The sequence below is a fragment of the Rutilus rutilus genome, assembly GCF_951802725.1.
Source record: "Rutilus rutilus genome assembly, chromosome: 1".
Classification (NCBI taxonomy): Eukaryota; Metazoa; Chordata; class Actinopteri; order Cypriniformes; family Leuciscidae; genus Rutilus; species Rutilus rutilus.
This window is the reverse complement of record NC_140209.1, coordinates 47,323,255-47,347,383: the sequence shown is the minus strand read 5'-3', so window position 1 is coordinate 47,347,383 and position 24,129 is coordinate 47,323,255. Positions and strand designations below refer to the sequence as shown.

The 24,129-nt window shown below is 37.4% G+C and overlaps 2 protein-coding genes across 3 annotated transcripts; one reads left to right on the top strand and one right to left on the bottom strand.

Annotated features, from left to right (window-relative positions):
* The first annotated feature begins 802 nt into the window (after window positions 1–802).
* Window positions 803–6,680, top strand: LOC311277219 (GTPase KRas). Its single transcript, XM_084387446.1, has 5 exons — window positions 803–1,144; window positions 1,760–1,871; window positions 2,621–2,799; window positions 3,195–3,354; window positions 5,259–6,680. Exons 2-5 carry the CDS (start codon window positions 1,761–1,763, stop codon window positions 5,370–5,372), a joined length of 564 nt encoding a protein of 187 aa, XP_084243572.1. The 5' UTR covers window positions 803–1,144; window position 1,760; the 3' UTR covers window positions 5,373–6,680.
* Window positions 6,681–7,378: 698 nt separating this feature from the next.
* Window positions 7,379–23,086, bottom strand: pold1 (polymerase (DNA directed), delta 1, catalytic subunit). Of its 2 annotated transcripts, none has more exons than XM_084406111.1 (27): window positions 22,967–23,086; window positions 21,836–22,033; window positions 20,597–20,710; window positions 20,364–20,504; window positions 20,145–20,270; window positions 19,433–19,601; window positions 18,587–18,701; window positions 18,376–18,505; window positions 17,662–17,828; window positions 15,781–15,885; window positions 15,494–15,634; window positions 15,288–15,398; window positions 14,971–15,162; window positions 14,792–14,880; window positions 13,986–14,102; window positions 13,738–13,851; window positions 12,576–12,723; window positions 12,400–12,495; window positions 12,175–12,312; window positions 10,334–10,509; window positions 9,995–10,147; window positions 9,494–9,596; window positions 9,283–9,415; window positions 8,071–8,184; window positions 7,928–7,980; window positions 7,724–7,821; window positions 7,379–7,610 (listed from the first exon to the last, which is right to left on the bottom strand). In XM_084406111.1, the coding sequence occupies exons 2-27, from the start codon at window positions 22,020–22,022 to the stop codon at window positions 7,523–7,525; spliced, it is 3,318 nt and encodes a 1,105-aa protein (XP_084262237.1). In that variant the 5' UTR covers window positions 22,023–22,033; window positions 22,967–23,086; the 3' UTR covers window positions 7,379–7,522. The 2 variants fall into 2 exon arrangements, with proteins under 2 accessions (XP_084262237.1, XP_084262236.1); XM_084406110.1 differs by lacking the exon at window positions 22,967–23,086 and adding an exon at window positions 22,168–22,390.
* Between the last annotated feature and the right edge of the window lie 1,043 nt (window positions 23,087–24,129).

Below are 24,129 nucleotides of genomic sequence, written 5' to 3'. Positions count from 1 at the left end.
CATTTGCAGATTATGAGGAGTTTGTTTGCAGATTTAAAATTTATTTGTAGATCTTGTTTGTGTTTACAAATTGTAATATGCATTTTTGACTCAGAGTCTCTTAATTTTCAATGATTATGGCATTATTTTGTCACAACAGCGAAACAATAGTGTCAGAATTCTGAAAACAAATGTGACACAATCTACAAACAGAACATGATCTTCACCTGCAAACAAGTCACTTTACATTCATCCAAATTCTGGTTTTCAAGTACAAGTCACTGATTTCTATTTGTGAATCAGGATGTGTTTATTTGTGGATTTTTAATCTTTTTGTAGATCATGCTTTATATTTGTGGATCACAAAGAGTTTGTTTGAGGACTTTGTATCTATTTGTAGATCTTGTTTTACATTTGAGGATCATGAGGACTTTGTTTGCGGATTTTTAATCTATTTGTAGATTGTGCTTTGTATTTACAAGTTGTAATATCTATTTGTGACTTTTAGTCTGTCCATTTTCAATGGTTTTGGCATCAATTTACCCCCATACTATATATTGTATGTTCTTTTAAGAGCTAAGTGATAACATTGTCACTGTATTAACGGATCCAGATAGATTACTGAGACCTTTGATGGTTTGACGTTCATCTCTGGCCTTTTAATGTATTAAACGAACCTGATTGGCCCATACTTACGGGGCGGGACATGATGGAGAAATTGGAAAGAGGCATTGCACTGACATTGGTCAATATTTACTTCCGTTTATTTCTCGCCCAATAGGATTTAAAAAGCTGACGGGCCGGGCAAATCTCATTGGTCATCTCCTCCACTGATCCCACCTCGCTCCTCGCCCTCAATGAATCTGGGAGAGTCTTAGCCGAGAGGAGCTAATGACTCTACGGGCGGATTTATTTGGGTTTTCGTAAAATTTGATTAGAGTGGAGAAACATAGTTAAAATACGAAGCTTCATAGGTTTTTTTTTTCACGGTTGAAGTTCCACCAGCCCGAATAATTCCGTCCTGTCTTCGACTCTCGGGAGAGTTTAGTTTGTCTGGTCGATCGTAATGAGGCTCAGGGGCTAATCCTTGGACTTCATTCAATACTAATTCATCTCGAAGCGCTTCGTTTGGGCGAGCCGAACTGATCTAACAACCACACGCGAGGTAAAATACACAAATAAGCCGATAAATAACTTCTTACCTGTTGATAGCACTTGAGATAAAGGTAAAAAAACTGCTGTTGTTTCAGTCTGCTACTTGCCGGCTAAGTAAATTAGATAAGAACTGAGTAAACGTTATCTTCAACCTCAGTCTTAAATGTATTTGAATATGATTTCTTGACATAATGCACCGACTTTAAAATCTCAGTTAACCATCTTATGTAATGTGTATGTATGTTCTTTTCCGCTTTTTAAAGGGACAGTTCACCCAAAAATGAAAATTGTGTCATCATTTACCCACCCTCATGTTGATCCAAACCAGTATGACTTTTCTTTCTTCCGTGGAGCACAAAAGGAAGAATGACAGCCTAAGTCCCCATTCACTTTCACTGCAGTTGTTTTCCATACAATGAAAGTGAATAGTGGCAGATCTGCTTTTGTGTTCAGCCCTTTAACTCTGCCATGATGTATATAATAAGTGTACCAGTTAGAGTAGTTGGCTTGTATCACTAAAGGTTATGCTTTTTTCCAAGCTGCTGCTGAATAAATCCAGTCAGAATATTTTTGTACCCCCAGTTTCTAACCCCCTTCCCATTCACCTTCTCTCTCTTCCATCCAGAATGACAGAATACAAGCTGGTAGTTGTCGGTGCTGGTGGCGTTGGGAAAAGTGCACTGACCATCCAGCTCATTCAAAATCACTTTGTAGACGAGTATGACCCCACTATTGAGGTAAGAGTTCACCTTCTTTAAGATGATCTCTTTTTTGGGGCAAAAAGAAATTGACACACATTGATACTATTGTACAGTAGAATGTACCTATGTAATAATATAGTAATAATAATACAATTATGAAACCTTTAAGGAATAATCACGCAATATTTGTTCTAATTTTAACAGTAAACCTCTATTGTTGTGCAGCACTTTGTTTGCCAAAAATAAAAGGAATTGTTGAATTTTCAGTTGAATTTTCAGTTGATTTTCAGTTGATAAATTGGTAATATTTTATGCCTTCATTTAATTGTTTTTAATAATAAATTATACAATAAAATAACGCACAACACAGAATTTCTGAAATAAAATAAAGCATTTCATATGGTCCTATTTTTGTAAATAAATAAATAATAATAACAATAATATAAATTTGTATAAAGTTTTTTTGAATTAAATTGATTAGACATCCTTTTTTGATTATTAAAAAATATTTAAACCATTACAATGGAATCCAGAAAAATTAAAACAGATAACATTGCATTTGGGAAAAATAAAATGGAATTTGAGAAAAAATAAAACGTATTTCATAGGGCCCTAAAATATATTTCTTTTATAAACCTTTAAAAAATTGTTAAATTGTATACGTTTCATGAATTTTTCTATTACTAACGTTTAATTTGCCCACTGAATCAGAGTGCAGAAAAATTCAAATGGAATTTGGGATAAAATAAAACGGATTTCATTGGGCCCTAATCTGTTCCATGCAGGATTCATACAGAAAGCAGGTTGTGATTGACGGGGAGACGTGTTTGCTGGACATCCTGGACACTGCAGGTCAGGAGGAGTACAGTGCCATGAGAGACCAGTATATGAGGACAGGAGAGGGCTTTCTCTGTGTTTTTGCCATCAACAACGCCAAGTCCTTTGAGGACGTACACCTTTACAGGTACATAGTCAAACACATATGGACAAACCAATTAACATCAAGTATATCGGTTACCATCAAATAGTCTTTCAGACTTAATACTCTCATATTATATTTGACATTTGTGGACTGCATGCTCAAGGAATTGCTTGGGTCTGTGTCATCTTAACTACCAATAAAGCTTCTTGCTTCCTGAAAACTTAAAATATGATCAAATGGAAAAGTTTTGAGCTAAAAATTCCAGGTCAGAGATGTCGATTCAGCAGGAAGTCACTACACTGCATTAATGTACTGACTTCCTTTTTTGTCCCTTGAAGTTGAGTAAGGAAACCAGTGTGGTATTAGAGAAGGGCCTAGTTTCAGAAATCAGGCTGTGTGAAAAAAAATAATAACCTTGTTTTGTGTTGTCTGTGCAGGGAGCAAATAAACCGTGTCAAAGACAGCGACAATGTCCCAATGGTGCTGGTGGGGAACAAAAGTGACCTGGCTTCACGTACTGTAGAGTCACGTCAAGCTCAAGAGCTCGCCAGAAGTTACGGGGTCCCGTTTGTTGAAACGTCTGCAAAGACGCGACAGGTGAGTGAAGACGATTTTAAAGTTCACGGGACGTTTAAATGCATTCCACTGCGCTGCTTTTCCACTGTTCTTATATGCAATCATGTGCAAGACAGGCATTTTTGACGGATGTGTGCTTTTGTCGTCGGAGCTAAAATGAGATCACTGCCAATAGTGTGCCTTTATAAATTACTCAATATTAACTTTTGTTCATTGAACTGGTGTATAAAATCAATATCACACTCACGGAATGTGCTGTTGATCTGAACACCATCATAGCATTCAGAACAACAGCAATATTATGAGGGATTCACACCGAACGCAAAAACCTAGAGACGCTTTGTTTTTTTTTTGTTGAATTACCATGTTTTACCACATTTTTACAACACTTTGTAATGCGCGAGACACTGCAAAAGATGTGAGCACAACATACAAACACATCTGTGTAGTTATTACTGGTGGAGAAATATGGCACACACTAATCAAGCACAATAATTCACAGCAGTTTGTTAAATTTAGAGGTTCTAAAAGGCTCACCATAACCCAACCCACCAGAAATATGTCAGCAAACCTGAAGTCACACAATGATAGTGATGACGGGACTAGTGTTACCAATACTAATAGGTTTTAAAAAAAGAACGAGTACTTGGGGGGGCGGGCCGTGTCCGTCGTGGTGGTGATGAAATATTTTAGTTAAAACACTGTTGCGAAAATTAATGTTGACAAATAAAAGTCTATTAAAACATAAAAATATGACTAGAAAGATAACACTGCTAGATTATCAATAATGCATCAGTGTTTTTGAAAAAGAAACATCAACATAACTGGAATAGCTGCATGAGGTGAAGCTAAATGGACACCAGTAAACTGAAGCCTGTTTTATATGACACATCCAATGTGTACAAGATACACAATATAAATGTAGCATTACAGCTTGTATCTGCACAAAAGGACGCAAATGCAAGTGAACTTGAAATAAGTGACATGCTAGCCAGAACTACTCCCGTAACAACGCGCTGAAACACGGGCAACTAATGCACAAGGAATTCACAACATTCTATAGTGTTCACAATTCACATTATAATGTTACGTATATGGCAGATTGGCGCTGCACATCTTGCACTTAATTGTATTTTCATGATCAAAGTGATTCCAGGCATTACTGTGTGCTTTCAAATCCATAGTTTCACTTTACATGTGAAAATGCTGTGTAACGTTAACCAATCAGACCTCAGGAAGCGCCCAAAATGCCTAGAAAAAAAGAAATATAGTTTTTAAAGTCATGGCGATCATCGTTTTCATTATCCAAGTACCTGAGTACCTGAGTACTCGTGCAACAAACGTTTTGACACAAAACCAACACTTTTGTGATTTCTTCTCAGATTGCTCGACATGAATCAGCTTGTTGCTATAAAGCACCATTAAAGCTGCATTCAGTAACTTCAGGATTTCTTCGCTGTATTCTCGCTTTTTGCTCGCAGGTTTCTCTCTAGAGCTCCCCCCACAGCTTCGGAATAGATATTTGACAACACTGTTGTAAAAACTCGTTGGCTATTCTCAGACACCAGAGGCTATAGATCAACGACATCAAAGCAGATGGGATATTCTTTAAAACGTCTTCTTCATTCAGGTTCGGATAATAATGACGGCATTTTAGCAGATTTCTTTTGGCCGTAAAGCAATTGTTTACATCGCGAGACCTGATATCACGTGAGACTTCCTGACGCGGCGGCCGGTGGCCCGCCGCCCCAAAGTTGCAAGTGCGTATTTTCCGCTCACGGGCACCAGGGGGGTGCGAAACGACCACCGTTCAACCCGAAATAAGTAATATAACCATTCCAATGACTCCGAAGCTGTTCAGTTAAGGTAAAAAAAGTTACTTAGTTCACCTTTAATTCGAAATCTATCTTGTTTTCTTTTTACAGGGAGTTGAGGAGGCATTTTACTCTCTTGTGCGGGAGATCCGAAGATACAAGGAGACGAACCGCAGCAATAAGAAGAGCAAAAAGCACACACAGAGACGTTGCACTCTTTTATAGCGATACACGCGTACAGCCTCGCACTGCACCCCCCTGTGATAGCAATGCACTCAAGGTCACACATACTCACATACACGCATACACTACTGTAGCATCACACATACACACACACACATCCTATTTCCTTTTCTTATCGCTCCCTGTGTCTTACACCAACCAGCCTTTGAGGAATAGGAACCTGATTGGCTGCTGTATGTGTTTGTTTGTTTGTATGTATGTATGTATGTGCGCATGAGACCTCAATGAGAACCATGCAACTGTGGAATTGTTTTGGAAAAGACATATATTGACCTCGCATTATCATATTCGGCTGGATAATTCAGTCTTAAGTGGACTCGACAACCTTGCGCTGCTGCTTCCTCTTCTGTGCTAAAAAGATCTGACGTATGTCGTAGTTTTACAGTCGTACTTTAGAACCACGACGGCAAGGAACTTTGACCCTTATAACAAATGAATGAGGTGGTGAAGGGATATACTTTAAGTCGGTAATGGGTAACTATTTTTAAGTAAGCCTTACGTCTCATCTCCAACTGTGTAAGCCGCATGCTTTTGTTAGCGGTGGTCGGGAATGAGGAAGCTAAGAAGTCCCCTAAAAGTTTCTGTGGCCTGTGGGAAAGCACATTAGAGCAAGTGGTCGCCACATTCAAAACCACTAGCATAATGTATTGCACACCTTAAAAAGCGTTTCCACCTCACGCATTGTGGGATTTATCCAGCAAGATCAGTACTTGCTAAAAATGCTGTAATTTCGTCATCAAAAGGGGATTTCCATAGTTTTTGCTTTGTCTTTTTGGGGAGTTTGTACAAAAATTTACATGTCATACATTCATCACCTTCCCAGAATCCATTTCCCCCCAGGTTTCTGTTGTTGTCATGGCTTGGACTTAAACTTAGCTGTCCTTCACTTAATGTAGCCCTTCTATAATTATGAAATTCAAATAAATCAAGCTCTCTTCTTTTTTTTTTTTTTACCAGCAGTATTTCATGGTAAAGTTCTGTATTTTTGTAAAAGTTTTGATTTTGTTTTTCATTACACATACTGGCATTATATTGGACATTACCATTTCATGTATTATGATGAAGTGTGTAAAATGCCAGAGATGTTCCCACCAGTGAAGAGGCTTGGTTGAGGAAGGTGAGAAATTTCTCCCCCCACCCCCGTTTCTCACATTTCTTTAGTTTGACAGGAGACAGTAATAGTTTTGGTTCTGATTAAACATGTGACCAAAACTTGTGATTGATGCATTCCCTTTGCCACATTGACATCTGTAGTTATATGTTTTGTGAATAAAGAGACTTTTGGCTAGATGACAGTGTGATTTCCTTAATATTCAAACGTCCAATTGTAGTTGAAACTATAACTTCTCAGTTATTATATTTGCTTTATAAAGTGTTACAACAGGTATGTCGTGTTACAACTATTGTGGTCATACAAGGGCAGTTGCATCAGCGTTTCTGAGAATATTCAGAAAAGCTGATGCAACTGCCCTGGTATGACCTGAAGTTAAAACAACAAGGAACTGTGAGCAAGAAATATCCTTTTATTTTTGTCTTTTAATTCCTAATTTAATTTATCCATATGATCTAGGTTGCCTGAGAAAGATTTTTGTTCTGGTATGATCTGTGTGATATTTCAAATACTTGTATGTTGCCCTTAATATATCTTGGACTTACAATGACTAAAACCCAAACATGCATGAATGCTATATTAAATATTGGCTAGGGATGATATTTAAATGTTTTGTTCTCTGCTCTGTAGTTTTTTTCTTTAAAAAAGTAGCTTCATGGTAAAGGATCACTATTCTATCTGATTAAATATTTTAGAGCAAAGCATTATAAAGAATAATATTGACAATAGAAATGTCCATGAATTGAAGTGATATTATGATTTTAATTAGTTTTTTTTATAACTATGACATTTAAAATCTGAATTAAAAAAAAAAAAAAAAAAAAAAAGTCAAATTACATCTTGTAAGTATAATGTTGAATCAGACAAAAGAAAACAATTTTACAAAAATGCATTTTATTTATTCAACCACTAAAAAAAGAAGATTCTTTACAATCTGGAGTGTGACAGACTCCTTCACTGAGGTAAGAGGATGAATGAACGTTGAGAAAGCTGAAGGCAAAAAGAAAAAAATCCCCTTCCATCACCAGCCAAAACGGGAAACGAGCTTCTCCTGATCGTCTAAATCTTTCTGCACTTTCTTTCTCATGTAAAAGATGGGGCAGTCTCGACTGAAAAAGAGAGAATTTATTATTTAGAACCACTGGTATATCAACTGTACCTACAAAATATATAGTGAATATTCAATATATTGTGTAGGCCTAACGTGCATGTGTGTAAACACCTGGTACAAAGCACGTCTTCATGGAGTGAACCTTGACAGCGTTGACACTGAGTCCACAGGCGAGAGAATTTCTCCTCTAGTGTTGACAGATGAGCAATCTAAAAGACACACATGGACAATCTTCAGCAACAGTAAGAACATCTTTTGCCCCACGTACAAAGATAATTTTGCCAGGATCTGTATATATAAAAAACCAAAACGCACCTCTTTCTGATAAAGCTCAGACTCTCTCTTTTTGCAGAAGTCGCATACGGCCGCTGAAGAGGAAAACCATCAGATGTAGAGTTTTGTGATTTGTGGTACTACTGAAGCTCCAGTTTTGCCTAACACACACACTTGATACATACCATCAGTTTTGAGCACAGCTCTGCAGCCAATGCAAGTGCTTCTTTTCTGAGCGAAAGCCATGAGACCACCGACCCTGGATGTCAAGACCGTCTTACAGCGTGTGTGATCTCCCTCTGAAACAACACAGCAAAAAAACGGCACGGTGAATGAAATTCTATTTTACCACAGTTTGCAGTTTTATTTGAATGTGATGAGATAAAAAGGCTATATACCACAAAACAATAGAAATGACTGACTGCACTAAAAACAGTAGTTTCGCAAATCATTTTCATTTCGAGCCGACTTTAAACATCCTGGGTTTTGTAGGATTAAAGGGTAACTAAACCCTAAACCAACTTTTTTTAGTTAATGATCTGTAAGAATGGGGCTTTATTAGTGCTGTTCATTGATTCGAGTAACCTTTTTGACATTTGGGTATAAAGTGTTTTAATTCTACAATATATGGTGTAAAAACGTCTGAGTGCTGCCCTCTTCAGGTTGAACGGTGGCTACTGCAGTTGAAATTTCCTATTGGATGTTTGCGGTGGCAGGTGACGTAAGCAGGTTCCAGCTCACCACGCCCTTGGTACGAGCTAGCGTAGATTTATCTGTATTTACTACAGTGGTCAGGAGGGTACGTAGGTGTAGTGTTGCAACAGCACTGCTGGACTGCATAGCTTTCCAGCAGACTTGGAAATTAGGCGCCAGTGGTTGCATGCACTTGGCCTGGAAGACCGTGAGTGTGAAACCTGCATTTTACGCGGGATTGCTTTTCCAACACAATAGAGGTGGAAATGGGCTTCTCCACACAGCTCGCGCTGAAAAGCGACGCAGTGCCAAACGCTGCTACTCCTGCATGGAGGACTCCACCACTGCAGCGGCGTCTTGATGTGAGTGATCATATATATTTTAATCACAATTTATGGTTAGGCTAAAGTTAATCCTCTGGGGTCGACAAACGCGCCGGCGCATTTTGCTGGATTTTTTCACATAGCGGCAAAATATGAATATGCCTACAGCGTGCTATTGACATCAACTCGATAAAACTCATCAGATGCATGTACTTTACGTCGTCTTGTGACCCTGTGAGTCACTCTCCATTTTAGCTCACTGTTTGTCCCCTCTATCTCCGCTGGGGTCTGCCCACTTTTCTAGCATTTTTCAAATATTGCCAGTGGGTGGAGTCAGGCTCTGACCAGGGGTTTAGTTACCCTGTAATAGATGATACTCACTCAGTAACACACTCTCAGCTTTGCTCTCTCCCAGTATGGGCTCAAAGATGCGCAGTAAAGGCTTGGAAAGCTGCTGCTCCAGGTAGTACTGCGTGTCTATAGGGATGTTGTTCTCCAGCACATAGATGGGGTCCTGAGATACAGAACTCAGCAGTTATAACTACAGTACAGAAAATCAGCCACATCAAAACAGACAATACACAATACTGACCTCTGATTTCATATATGCCGCCACTCCCTTTGCTGCTTTGGTAATGACGTACGGAACTCGATCTCCGAGGTTTGGAGCGCTACCGGCATCACGCTTCCGCATCCTAAAACCCATGTTGGTGGAAATTGGTTAAATGCGCATTAACTCTGGTTATTTGAAGGCGCCCCTGTATGTTATGTATAATTGGTTTGAACAAAAACAGGCTGAATGAAAATGCAGATTCACTCTCTGACTGTAGGTGGCGCTTATGGAAAAGCAGGAATACAGTGGCTACACAAAATAGTGCTTCGCTTATAAACACTACTTTATAAAGCATCATAAAAAAAGCCATCAAAAATGTTCTGAAGACAGTCCCGTTCAGATATACATTCATATAACCCTCCCCCACACCAAATGCAAACTCCTCGGATTTGCATGTATCATGAGAATAGCCTATTTCAATGTCAGAATGGCGAATTTTGCAGGTATGAATTAACAGTCAAGATGTTAAAGAACACACACCTCTCAGCTAGTTCGACGTGAGCCTGTTTGCCGGCATACTCCTGTGCGGTACGTGTCAGCTCTTTAGTTATGACCAGCTGACTGATGTCAATGCGGTTACACAGAAGGTCAGAGATCACCTCTTTAGCATGGGCTACTGCTCCATCGGGGTCTCTGAAACAACACACATTATTATTCCTGTGAATTAATGTGCATGTTGGTATATGAATGGTGTTGCCCATTGAAAGGCTTTTAGTAAGGCTTGTAGAGTCATGTCTTCACTATTACGCATGCTAGTACGTGCATCACTGTTGCGTATACGAGCGCATGGTGGTTTTCTGAGTGTGGCAATGTTTGTACCTGTCAATGAGGATGTTTTGGAGGCATGTATTGATAAGGTTGGCCACTAGAGGGCAGTTGTCTCGTCTGACAGTCTCTATTCCTTTGCAATCCATCTTATCATGATGTTCAGCATCGGAAGAGAAATACAGCCCGGCATACCTCTTTTTATTGATCAACAGATATGGGTAATAAACCTGAAAAATGTGAATGAGACAGAAGTTATTAAGAATAATTAACTTTACAATAAGGTCCCATTAGTTAATGCAATGAATTAACAATGAGCAATGCATTTGTTACAGTATTTAATAGTTGATAAAAATACAACTGTTCATTGTTAGTTCATGTTAGCTCAGGTCCATTAAATAATATTAACAGATACAACTTTAGATTTTAATACTGTTTTAGTAAATGCTGAAATTAACATTAGCTAAGAATTAATAATTGCAGTTTTCATAGTTAGCTCGTGTTAAAGGTGGGGTAAGCGATATATGAAAAACGCTGTTTGGTAGTTAGTCAGACCGACACACGAACAAACAACAACAAACGTGTAGCCAATCAGCATTAGTATGACGGTGGAGGAGAGAGAACGGGCAAGAGGGAGATTTGAAGAAAGACTGCAGAAAGAGAGATGAGACGCAATACAAAAGAGAAAAGCTCAGAAGAAATCACTGGAAAATAAAGCGTCATGTCTGGGCAAGAGCTTTAGGACCCGCGTTGATATTAGAAACACTGTCCAGATAGCTAAGTGGAAAGGCCTGAAAACAGACGCGGATGTTGCTTTGATTCGGCTCCACACGTGGGTAACACTGGGTTTCTGTGTCTTTGTCTGGAGCTGCTGTGCTGTTGGCAACTAACCACCAACTCTTGTTTGTAATTACTATTGTGTACTGTACGTACATTTGTTTGTGCTTCCTTGTCATTCGTTCATCATCTGCGCTTTATTTTTCGTGAAGCATTATTTTGTTGCGCTTCTGCTATGACAAACAGACATCCACACTCTTGGATTGCATGCGTAACGGAGGCCAGTTAGTAAGAGTCGTGCTAGTCTCGCGTAGCCAGACCTTCAGACTGATGGCAGAAGGTCAGGACTCTATCGCAGCTTTTCTTGGCCAAGAGGACGTTTGACATGTCACGCAACCTATCACAGTTCGTTTTGTTCCGCGTCATGTTTAGGGGCGTGCCAATATAATGCCGATGTCACTACAATAACAGATCGGCGTGCATCTAATAAATGATTCATTCAAGAACGTTGTGCAAGTTTACTGTAACAATGGAGCCGCGAACTTCACATACTTTTGAAAATCCAGCGCTTAGTTGATCCTGGTAAGCGCTCATTTGACACAGTTGTAAACACAACGGCCTTCTTCTTCCACGAGGGGTTTTGTTTTGTGGCATTGGTTTCCAGACGGACCGTTAAAGAACGCGACACACACGTTTCGCGGACATCCTGTAGAATTCAACCAATCAGGCCGCGACTTCGAAACTCCTGAAGTGTTTCCAGAAAAGTGTGCCATATGCATCAGACGTTCAGCCAACGGTCCTAGACCGCTGGGACTAGAGTCGCGCTGACGACTGCTTGAGAATGCTGTGTTTAGCGTTATTGTTAGTGCACTTGCCTGGGGGATCGGGATTCAAGACTGACTCAAAGCAGGGCAGTTAGGATTGGAGTGTGAGTTTTGGAGGCGGAGCAATGAAGAGAGTTGTTATATTTCAAATATCAACAATGTCCAACAGCGTTTTTGAAATATCGCTTACCCCACCTTTAACAGATGTAGTTAACTAATGGAACCTTATTATAAAGTGTTACCATAATAACATTAGATGGCATCTGTTACAAAATCTTGGCCTGCTTCCTGTACCTTTTCAAACTCTAATTTGATTGGTGGAACGAAGTGGGAAGAGACCCATTCAGCTGCCTCCTTTCCCAGATTCATTGCTTCCTGCACAGTGGCCACACCTAGTTTCACCATCACAGAGTCTGTGTCTCCGTAGACAACCTGAAACACATTCGATTTGCATCACTACATATTTTCAGTGCATTGAAACGAAGGCAAAAAAACAACAACATTTATGCCATTAAATACCTTTGCATCTGCCTGGTAACCGTTAGAGACTGTGTATCTTGATTCCACAAGCTGTTTGGTCTGTTCAATCATCTGCCTACCAAAGCCTGTGACGCTCTACAGATGAAAGAGAGGAACTTAAAGCATCTCTGTCTAAAGCTGACAGTATTTACCCATGTGTGAGTGCTGAAACTGACCTGTGAGATTTCCAAACAGGGCAGTTTGCCCACCTGAGCCCCAGTGAACCCGTATACTGAGTTCGCACTGATCTTCAAAGCCAACTGCCTTCCGTCCAGCACCTGCTTTTTAAAGGGGTCCGTCTCTTTCTTCAGCTCTGCCTTCGCCCTAGAGGCACAACAAATAATGGGTACAACAATACCTTTTAATAGGGCTGTCATTTTTTCCCAAGTTTAATGCATTAAAAATATTTAACGTAATTAACGCAGCATATGTTTTTTTCCCCCATCATTCTTCGGCTAGCATTACAATATATGATCACGCTCTTATTTCTGGAAATGCTTTTAAACCGTTCCAGTGCGTTGCGATAAGACACAAAAAGAAGAACGAGGTGCAGTAACGGTGCGCATCTATGAATCTCCTGTCTGCGTGACACACACGACTCGTGCGCACAGAAAGCTGCTTCAGACAGTACTTGAATGGACAAAAACATACAATCATGCAAAAATGCATGTTTTGTCGAGTATCCTCGCAAGCACAGTCTTAAATGAACGTAAAGTGTTGTGAGAAAATGGGATGCACGTCAGATCTGTCTCATGTGCGGCAGGTCTTAAAGTGACAGCAGCCTAATAAACCTGCTGTAGTGTGTGTTATTAATGTTAATCAAAAAACTAAAGAAAAAAGAAAATCACTCACTCACTACTAATACTTTACTTCACTCACTACTTTAATAAGGATTAATCTATATTTAATTTATAATTTATGCAGTGAAGACTGAAGTGTTTGATAACTTTATTCAATTTCTGTATATATCCTCTACCTGTTAGACCTACCTGAAAATCTTAAAGCACTGTTTACAAGGTTACATGGCTCAGAAACAATTAAAACAATAGTTTTTTTGTGCATTTTGACAGGCGAAGTAAAATTCTAAACTGGTCTGACTGGGCCAATAGGAAAAATTGAGCCCTGATATATTGAAGGGCATTGGTAAATGTGACATTTATTACAATGGGTTTATGTGAAGGTTGTTTTAAGTTCACTTAAATTAAATGTTGTTATATATATATTTTTTTTAAATGTTAAAATTGATAGCTTTTCATTTTACTGTAATGCTGAATGGCTATTTGGTATTGAATAGAAGACGTTTATTTAATCTTCATTTTTTGTTGTTGAAATTATCACCTTTTCCTGGCGCCCAGCAGGTTTTCCAGGATCTCAGGGAGAAGGCCCTTCCTCACAGAGCTCTTCACGAACATGTCACCAGTGGGGGTCTTGATGAAATCCTCTGGAGCCAGACTAAAAACGTATGCACACAAAATAGTAGCACAGCTTCAATTAGTCACAAAATGGAGAACAACACAATTAAAATTCATGCAAATCAAAGAAAAAAACTGAACATCACATGAAACACACAAACACTCTCCTCTCACCCCAGTTTGTCCACCTGGCCCTTCTGCAGGAGAGTAGTGTAACATAAATTGTGAGCCATCATGATGGAGGGATACAGTGAGGAGAAATCCAGAGTTGCTATAGGAACACTGTAATACCTGTAAACACATACGGCATTTGTGAATCATCTACAAAACCTAAATGTTGCAAATGTAATAAATAAAGCTCTTTATTAAGTACTTTTATTTATTTATTTAGACTACTGTTAAAAAGTTAGTAAGATTTTTCACGAGAGTCTCTTACGTTCACCAAGGCTGCATTTATTTGATAAAAATTACAGTAAAAATGTAATAATTTGAAGTATTGTGTACAATTTAATATAACTGGTTTAAATTTTTTTTATGTAATTTATTCCTGTGATGTTTTTCAGCATCATTACTCCAGTGTTCAGTGTCACATGATCCTTCAGAAATCATTCTAATATGATGATTTGATGCTCCAGAAACATTTCTTACCATTATCAATGTTGAAAACAGTTATGCTGCTCAATGTTTGTGGAAACAAATGTTCAGGATTCTTTAATAAATAGTAAAAGAGCATTTTTTTCAAATAGAAATCTTTTGTAACAGTATAAATTTCTTTCTTTGTCTGTAACGTTTGATCTATTTAATACATCCTCGCTGAATGAAAGTTTCTCAACAAAACTCTTGCTGACCCCAAACTTATGAACAGAAGCGTGTTTAAGTACTTTTTGATGATTGCTTTTTTTTTTTTTGAACTCAAGATATGCAATTTACTTATACTCTGATTTGAGAATGAGAATTTGGTCACAAAAGTGGGTACAAACCCTTTCTCTGGTTCTATGACAGTGGCTCCAGTGTAGTCCTCCCCTCCCTCTGCCCTCACCACCGGCATCACCAGATCCTGCTTCATAGCCTACACAATAAAACAATCATAAAGCCATACACATTAAATGTTGGCTAGGTTTGTTACATTAACATATGTTACAGATAGACATGCGCAGACCTGTCTCAGGAGCTGTGAAACCACTTTAATCTGCTGTCCGCGAGAGAGCAGGTAAGTCAGGGGCACCCCAGTTACTCTGGCCATTTCCATGTAATTAATGACGCACATCAACTTCTGCAGCAAACGCAGGGGCAGATACGCATCCTTCAGACAGTATACAGCCAAACGCCTGCGGGTCTGCTCATTCCCATTCTAATTAAAAATAAGGAGAGAGGAAAGACAAGTTTTCTGAGGGTTTAGTGGACTCCAGGTGTCTTAGATGGTGTTGAGGGATCTGATTGGCTATAAGAGTATAACAGAGATCTGATTGGCTGCACCTGTAGATCTGTGATGATAGAATGCTGCACATCCTCCTTCTGCTCCTGCAGAAAATGGAAACTGACAGCGTTTAGTGTGTAAGAGCGCAGTTTATAATCTCTCAGCAACACCTACAACAGAGGAAAAAACTTGGTGAGTCACAGCATAAGTGGTCATGAATCAATCTGATGGAACAATGTGAGAGTCTGAGTTTAAGTGTGCATACCTGTAATAAGTCGAGCTGCACACGTCCTTCCATATTCACAGTTTTGTTCTCTCTGCGACCCATCTGTTTGCTCTGGAAGCTGGAGTCTTTCAGAACTGATTTGATGCCCCACACACGACCCAGATATGGGAACATATTCACCTACGGAGACAGAAAGACAAGTGACTCAAATCATCATCCCCTGCCTGAATTCTAATAAAAAGCCTTTCTGACATGTGCCATTACTGGGTTTATTCACTTTCCACCCAAAATTTTTTTTTGTTTTAAAACATATAAAAACACTGTACCTTTAAGGTGGCAGCTCTGTTGAGGAGGTATGGAAGGTCAAAGTTCTGGATATTGTAGCCAGTGATGATGTCAGGATCCACTGTCCTCATAAACTCACCCCAACTCTGATATAATCACACATATACATTTATTTACATATTTGTGAGTATATGTGTGTATATGTATGTATATATATATACAGTACCAGTCAAAAGTTTGGAAACACTACTATTTTTAATGCTTTTGCAAGAAGTCTCTTATGCTCATCAAGCCTGCAGTTAAAAACAAAAAAACAAAACAAAAAAAAACTAATATTATGAAATATTATTACAATTTAAAATAATGGTTCTCTTTTTTAATATATTTTAAAATGTAATTTATTTTTGTGATGCAAAGCTGAATTTTCATCAGCAAGTACTCCAGTCTTTGGTGTCTTATGATCCTTCAGAAATCATTCTAATATGATGATTTGATACTCAGTTATTATCAATTATGGAAACAGTTGTGCTGTTTAATATATTTTTTTGGAATACTTTTTTCTGGATTCATTGATGAGTAAAACGTTAACAGCATTTATTCATAAAAACAGCATTTATTCAAAATAAAAACATTTCTAACAATATAAATCGTTACCATCACCTTTTATCAATTTAACACATTCTTGTTGAATTAAAGTACTAATTTCTTAAAAAAAAAAAAATTATTGTTCCCAAACTTTTGAACGGTAGTGTATATTGTTACAAAAGATTTCTATTCTAAATAAATACAGTTCTTTTTAACTTTTTATTCATCAAATAATCCTGAAAAAAGTATCTCAGGTTATAAAAAAATATTAAGCAGCACAACTGTTTCCAACATTGATCATAAATCAGCATATTAGAATGATTTCTGAAGGATCATAAGACACCAAAGACTGGAGTACTTGCTGATGAAAATTCAGCTTTGCATCACAAAAATAAATTACATTTTAAAGTATATTAAAAAAGAGAACCATTATTTTAAATTGTAATAATATTTCATAATATTACTGTTTTTTTTGTTTTTTTTTGTTTTTAACTGCAGGCTTGATGAGCATAAGAGACTTCTTTCAAAAGCATTAAAAATAGTAGTGTTTCCAAACTTTTGACTGGTACTGTATATATATATATATATATATATATATTTTTTTTTTTTACAAAATGTAAACAAGTAAACAAATATACAGAAAACCAAAACACTTAAGAGTCTAAACAAAATCAGGCCGACGCACAAGCAGCTTTAACATTGAATGAAAACGCAGAGGTCCGAACACAAACAAAATAAATAGGCATTACATAAAAACACGTAACTGAAACGCTACAACAATGTGGCCAATTAGGCTATACCTGACTCACAGTTGCACTTTCTTAGCATTTTAAGAAAAAGGTCAAATACAAGTTTGGCAATGATGCAGGGGAAAATAAAGTGAGCTCCGTTTTGCTCACAATGAAGCCGGTCTTCGTGAAAGTTAAGTTAAACGTAGTGCAGGAAGCGCGGTACTAATTTAGCTACCAAACTTGGATATGCGCCTAAAATTAGAGCAGGTTAACAATAACATTAACAACAGAGTGAGCGGCCATGTAAAGTATAATGTAAAGTGGCTAACGTTAGGCTACTATGTACGTTTTGTCATGTTTAAGGTCGCATGTCACCTTTTTGTGGTCCATCTCAAAATGTTCCCCCACTTTGGATTTTCAGCCCGACATATTACTGCAAGGACCCGTTTTTTTTTTCTTTTTTTCTGCGACTAACCGACTGATTAAAATTTAGTCGACTTTTAGGGGGCAGCCCTGAAGTGGCACCATGTACATTTACATTTTTAGAGAAAATACACATGTAAACATTTCCATTTAAGTATAGTTGGAGAATCTGTGAGTACGTACCTGGAGTAGCTGCTTCTCCTGAGTAAAGCAGAGAATCTGGGAGCCCACTATACTGGCACAGCTCTGCAAGGTGAAGACTGTCCGGATAAACGGCTCCTTCTCTCCCTGACGCTGCACCATAGAGGCGATCTGAATCACAGGGTCGATCTCCGGCTCTGGAAACACACCTGTAACACACACACACACACAAACAGTTCAGTTAGTTACGCAGCAAGATACAATACTTTTATTTGCAGGCAATTACAAGGCCAAGAACAAGCACACTAATTACACATGGTGGCAATGACACAATAAGCTGTTTGGTAATGTTAGTTTGGTAATGCATTACATAGACAAATGGTTTGGTATATCAAAAATCTCTAAAAAGATGCAGGACAAAAACTTTTTTTTTTATCATTTGATTTAAAACACCAACAACTGCAATATGTATATATATACAAATATTAATAACATTTGATACATTTTTTTTACAATTTGATATATATATATATATATTTTTTTTTTATGTATTAACTAAAAACAATGAAAAGTTTAACTTGTGCTAAAAAGGTGCTAAAAAGTTTGATTGATCCCAAAATGATTTCCAAATGAAATATTAATATGGCAAATTTCACAACTTTCTACCAAATGGTTTTATGGGAAGTCAAACAATCCAATGCAGCAAAATTAGAATAAGCTAAGCTTAAAGAGAAGGTATAATGCCTAAACAAACACCTTTTCTGCCAGCACACTCAATATCAAAGCTCAGGACTCTGAGTGGAGCGATCCTCTGCCATTCTCCTTCAGCTGGATGACTGACCAGATCATTCCATGCCACATCCACCTCATACTGACACAGGGAAACCTGAGAGAGAAATCAGTTAAAGACAATTCAATGGATCACTCTAATACCTTAAGTGACTGTAGTTGTTGTTTTTCTTTTTACCTTTCCTGGATATTTTGAATCGGTCTGTCCTTCACTTCTCTCTTCCCTCATCCTGTACTTCCCTTTTGGAAGCTCAATCCAGCAGCAACCGACAACATCACTGTCCACCATGAACCTGCCGTCACATGCACATACATCAGACCTTACGTGCTTTATCAGGTCAAGCAATCAATGTCTACCACACATCACCAGTAGAGCCACACAATTCTGGATAAATTGAGAATCACGATTTTTTGTTTAAAATAGAGATCGTCTCCTACGATTTTGAACAGACAACTAAATAAAAATGTTTTTTTTTACTTGAGGTTCTGACAAAGCATTAATAGCGGCAGTCTGTTAAAGTATTATTTACTCATTTGAATTAAACCAATTTTTTTTTATTCAATGACAAAGTGGCTCTCTCGCACTGTATGACGTGGCAGACTAGTTGTCCAGTCCTGTTCCGTTCAAACAGCGCGTGTTTTCTGAGAATGTGGTTGTGAGTCCTGAAAATGTATGTTTGCGAGTTTGGTTCTAGAATGCGGTCGTCACTCCCGCTATGTGTGAACGTAACTGTATTAAGGACTCGAATACAGGACTGACAACCGTATTCTTCTGCTGTGTGAACATGGCCTTGTGAAGCCGTTTAATACCTATAGCCAACAATACGACTGTTCTCTCTGGGTCAACGGCTGCGCCAACGCAGGTTTCAATGTTGGCTGTGATCGTACTTGTCAGAGGCCGAATTGTTGTCATTAAGGAATAAGATTGCATGGGTGTTTGAATCGAGATCGCAATCTTTTGACGATTAATTGTGCAGCTCTAATCACCAGTTTCATAAACTTTCAAGTACACACAAACACACACCTGATCTCAAAGTCAATGTTGGCTTCAAAAGCCTGGTAGCTCTGGGTGGCAAAACTGGCAAATTTAAAGCCCTGCTCCAGGATACGCTTCGCTGGGGCAACCAGACGTGGCATCGCCATGGTAATGCGCAGAAAGTCATGAGGTCGGTTTCCATGGTAATGATACATACCTTAGTGCAAATATGGAAAAGTCAGTCAGCTACAAACAAGTCAAACAAACAGTTCCATTTTCCATTTACACTACCTTTAAATGTTTGAAAAAAAATAAAAATAAATACTTTTATTCAGCAAGGACACGTTAAATTGATCAAAAGTGACAGTTAAGAATGACAAAATGTACCATGGTTTGCACATAAATATTACTGTTACAACATATAATAATAATAATAATAAGATATTGTTTTCTAAGCAGCAAATTGTCACATTAGAATGATTTCTGAAGGATCATGTGACACTGAAGACTGGCGTAATGATGCTAAAAATTCAGCTTTACCATCACAGGAATAAATTACACTTTGAAAATATATAAAAAATAGAAAACAGTTACTTTAAATTGTCATAATATTTCACAATATTACTGTTCCTGTATTTTGATCAAATAAATGCAACATTGGTGAGCAGAAAAGACTTCTCTGAAAAACATTTTAAAAATCTTTAAAAAAACATTTGAATTGTAGTGTATATACACACACATTTACACTAAAATGACTTACTTTCTTTTGTGGTGATGTCCACTGCCAGCACAGTGACAGCCATGTTGTCTTTATTGGAGCGCATGTCCTTCAATACAGCAGAATTCAGCTCTCTCTGAAACTCAGCCAAGTGCGCATTTGTAAAACCTGAGAGAGACACAGACACAGTGAGAAATCAGGAACGATGTGCTTTACTACATCGCAATGACACTGAGCAGCATCCTGTAATTGGCGGCTCACCGTTGGGGGCAGGAACATAGAAATACGGGGCGAATCCGTGAATGTGGCAGCACACGCTATTTCCACTGTCCGTCACACCAAACATGCGTACTATGGGCACTTTGCCCTGTACCTGCCCAGGCATACCTGCTACCGCAAATCCTAAACACCAGACGACAGCACATTGAGGGAGAGGTCTAGATGAAATCATGAATTTGTGTGTGTGCATCTGTGAGAGAGCATGTGTGTCTCACCCAGGTAGTAATCCAAGTCTATCTGCTGAAAAATGAGTGTGTCTGAGTTTGGTTGAAGAGGCGATGCATGAGGTCGTTTCCAACGTGGATTAAGATCAGCAGAGAATAACTCACCTGAGTAAAAGAGGATAGATCATGTCAAGGGTCACCAAGTTATCGAGTCATTTTTGTCCTTGCATATAAAAAACTAAATGTAATAAAAAAAAAAAAGACAAAAACAGTCTGTGAAAATAATTATTCTCCAAAACTGGAAATATAAGGAAATTAACCATATAATCTAACCATATGATCCAAGGTGCAATACTATGAGTAGAAGCTTTTAACGAGATGTGGGAACCTTTGTGAAAATTAATAAAATATTTGTTTTGTTTTGTCAATTAGTTTATGATTATATATATATAGGGGTGTCACAATATATCGCAATACAATAGTGCAACAGTATGTATCGTGGAAACACACCATCTGAATTGTGTATAGTTCACCCAAAATGAAAGTTTCTGTGATGAAAAAATTTAAGTTTAGAGTTTTAGTGTCAGTACTACTGTACATTAAAATATGTATAATGTTGAATATAATGTATTATAATGCAATGGGGGAATATTTGTGGGTCCTGATAATGCCAAATGTCTTCTGTTACCAGTAAAAAGTGGCCTACATTATTTTAAATATATCTAATCAGTGACAGAGTCCAAGCATATTCGTCTAAAATAATTCTGTATTTTCAGCTTCAGAACCAGCACCAAGTCCAAGCCTATTCATTTCCACTCCCAACGTAATACGAAATTTAGCATTTTAATCAACAGTACATTTTTTGTTAACCTGGCTTTTACCATATGTCTTGGAGTATCGTATCACAATAATACCGTATCGTGAATTCAGTATCGTGATATGTATCAAATCGTGACATGAGGGTATCATTACACCTCAAAAAAAAAATATATATATATATACATTATATATGTATATATAAAAAAATATATATACATATATATATGTATATTATATATATATATATATATATATATATATATATATATATATATATATATATATATATATATATAGTTCATGCATTTTCTGTTCTACGATTAGAATTATGGAATTGGCTTCTTTCTTTCTTTTTGGTTGTACTGTAATTGTACGCATCGGTTGGTATGTTGTTTTGAATATTTTGTAGATAATAATTAATTAAATTTAATTCATTAAAAAAAAACAAAAAAAAAGACAAAACATACTTACCCACTGGAATGACATCATGGCCAGCTTGACCCTCCCCTGACTCCACCTCCATTTCCATTTCATCAAATAGAGCCAGTTCCTCTTCAAACTGGGAGGGACTATCCTCCCATTCTGTGCTAATTTTCCCCTTCTTGGCCTGTGAAGCCCCGCCCATTCCAGGACCTCCATTGCGCCTTTTAAAGTCCATTCTGAAGCAGCCTTGCAAAAACAATTTCAACTCTTGATGAGCAAATTAAACACTCAAAAACACATTTAAGAACGTCCTGAGATGAATCTTTAAAATGTTTTCAACTAGTTGAAACCAAAAAAAGCAACAACAACAAAACACTTACAAACGATCACTTCTATTCGATCTTGTCAACGGAATATGTGTGGAATACAGAATATGTAGGCTATAACAAATTATTTATAGAGTATAAAGGAATATAATAAAGATAAAGTACACGCTACATAATTAAACGTCTTAGCTCAACTTCTCAAAGCTAAAGAATAACATCAAAACGTTGAACAATAACATTAAAATGGAGTACCTGACTACATCATTACATAAAAGGGGCGGGGCTAGTGAAACAGACGAACAAACGTGTGGAGACAGTTTTTCAACAACCTGCTTACTGTTTGTTTGTTCATGCGGTTCGAGAGTTAGACAGACATGTTATCGTTACTTATAAAACATTTAGAACCAATTTCTGATGATCTGAGGGTCTTTAGGTTGAGTCAACATAGTTACTGAAAATCAATGTGCATAAACATTCATATTTTCACAGGGGTTTACCAAGCATTGTACACAAGTTATAGGCCCATTGTATAACTTTTTCACACGCTTATTATTTTCACGTTACCTATAATTAATCGTAACTGGTAATTCAGCAATCAAAAGAAACATACTTATACAGCAACAATAAAATCGTATAAACATGATTCAGGCTCATGCTGTTTATTTTCACATGGCGTATTATATTGCGTTTTAAATAATATACTAGGCGAACTGGACAAACAAGAAACATAGCAAAACATGTTAGCAATATACAAACAATAAAGAGAGTCCGCTAATTCATGCAACATCGCAAAATGAGCTATATCAGACATAGAGGTGAACTCTAGCCACGGAACAAATACATAATCTTTCACCTTTTATTCCAGCTCGAGCTTTATTACTCCATATATGCACTAGATAAATCTCCCGCCACTTCACAGTGTTGAATGTCAGTTTCCACCGGACATGAGCAACATCCGTTTTCCCGGTAAAATTGCGTAGGGTCCACGGAGGACTGCAATTGGTCAAAAAGAAGGAAGTGAGTAAAATTGCGTAGGGTCCACGGAGGACTGCAATTGGTCAAAAAGAAGGAAGTGATTCGCCTTCATGGACGACGATAACTGCCATGTTGAGAGGGTCGTGATTAAGTGATTAAAAACAGTTTAGATAGATAGATAGATAGATAGATAGATAGATAGATAGATAGATAGATAGATAGATAGATAGATAGATAGGGTCGTATGTGTGCCAGAATTATACATATTATAAAACACAAATTAGACCTTACAGGTTAAATGCAGTCAAATATTATTCTGTAATATGGGTATTTTTTCTTTACTTGATGTTGCTGTTATCATTCGAAGGTTGCGGCTGCATGAATAATAAACAAATAATAATCCGTACATAATAACGAATAGAAATATTTACCATATTATATACTATGCAAGTTCTATTTTTCGGAGCCAAAGGGCTTAATTTGGCACGATTGTTTTACATAAAATTTTGCCAAAGCATCAATGTACGAATTAAAAGCAGTCACAACAAAAAATAAAATGAGGTATCAGTCATGTTAATAAAAATAATAACAACAAAAACATAAAATAATTATAATAATACAAATATTTATTTTATGAACAGTTATATTTGTGGCAAGTCCTCCTCTACAAAAACAGGACTGCCAGTGTTTGTGTGTATTTCTGATCTAGTGTTGCATTATCTGCAACATCCTTGCTGTTAAGAACTACACTGCCCTTTCAGTTTCAGCTTTTTAGCACTTTATTGGTATGATTGTGTTTACATACAATATTGCCAAAGCATTATACGCATATATCAAAGACCAAAAAATATAATAAAATTGTATTAGAAAAAGGTGTAATGAATATGCTATATATATGCATATTCATTACATCTTTTTTAAATACAATTTTATTATATTTTCTGTAATTTACGTACATTGGTCTTTGATTATTGATCAAGGCAGTAGTTGGTTTCTGAGGATGTGCAGCTGAAAATGCGCACAAAAAGCAGAAAAAGCCAA

What these genes read in the sequence shown, in the direction of transcription:
- pold1 (XM_084406111.1), bottom strand. Translation starts at nt 22,022, where the DNA reads ATGGACTTTAAAAGGCGCAATGGAGGTCCTGGAATGGGCGGGGCTTCA. An exon ending in ATTCAAAATATCCAGGAAAG is followed by an intron (nt 18,506 to 18,586) that starts GTAAAAAGAAAA and finishes TTTCTCTCTCAG; the next exon opens with GTTTCCCTGTGTCAGTATGA. An exon ending in GAAGACGTGCTTTGTACCAG is followed by an intron (nt 7,611 to 7,723) that starts GTGTTTACACAC and finishes TCTCTTTTTCAG; the next exon opens with TCGAGACTGCCCCATCTTTT.
- LOC311277219 (XM_084387446.1), top strand. Translation starts at nt 1,761, where the DNA reads ATGACAGAATACAAGCTGGTAGTTGTCGGTGCTGGTGGCGTTGGGAAA. An exon ending in GAGGACGTACACCTTTACAG is followed by an intron (nt 2,800 to 3,194) that starts GTACATAGTCAA and finishes TTGTCTGTGCAG; the next exon opens with GGAGCAAATAAACCGTGTCA. An exon ending in CGTCTGCAAAGACGCGACAG is followed by an intron (nt 3,355 to 5,258) that starts GTGAGTGAAGAC and finishes TTCTTTTTACAG; the next exon opens with GGAGTTGAGGAGGCATTTTA.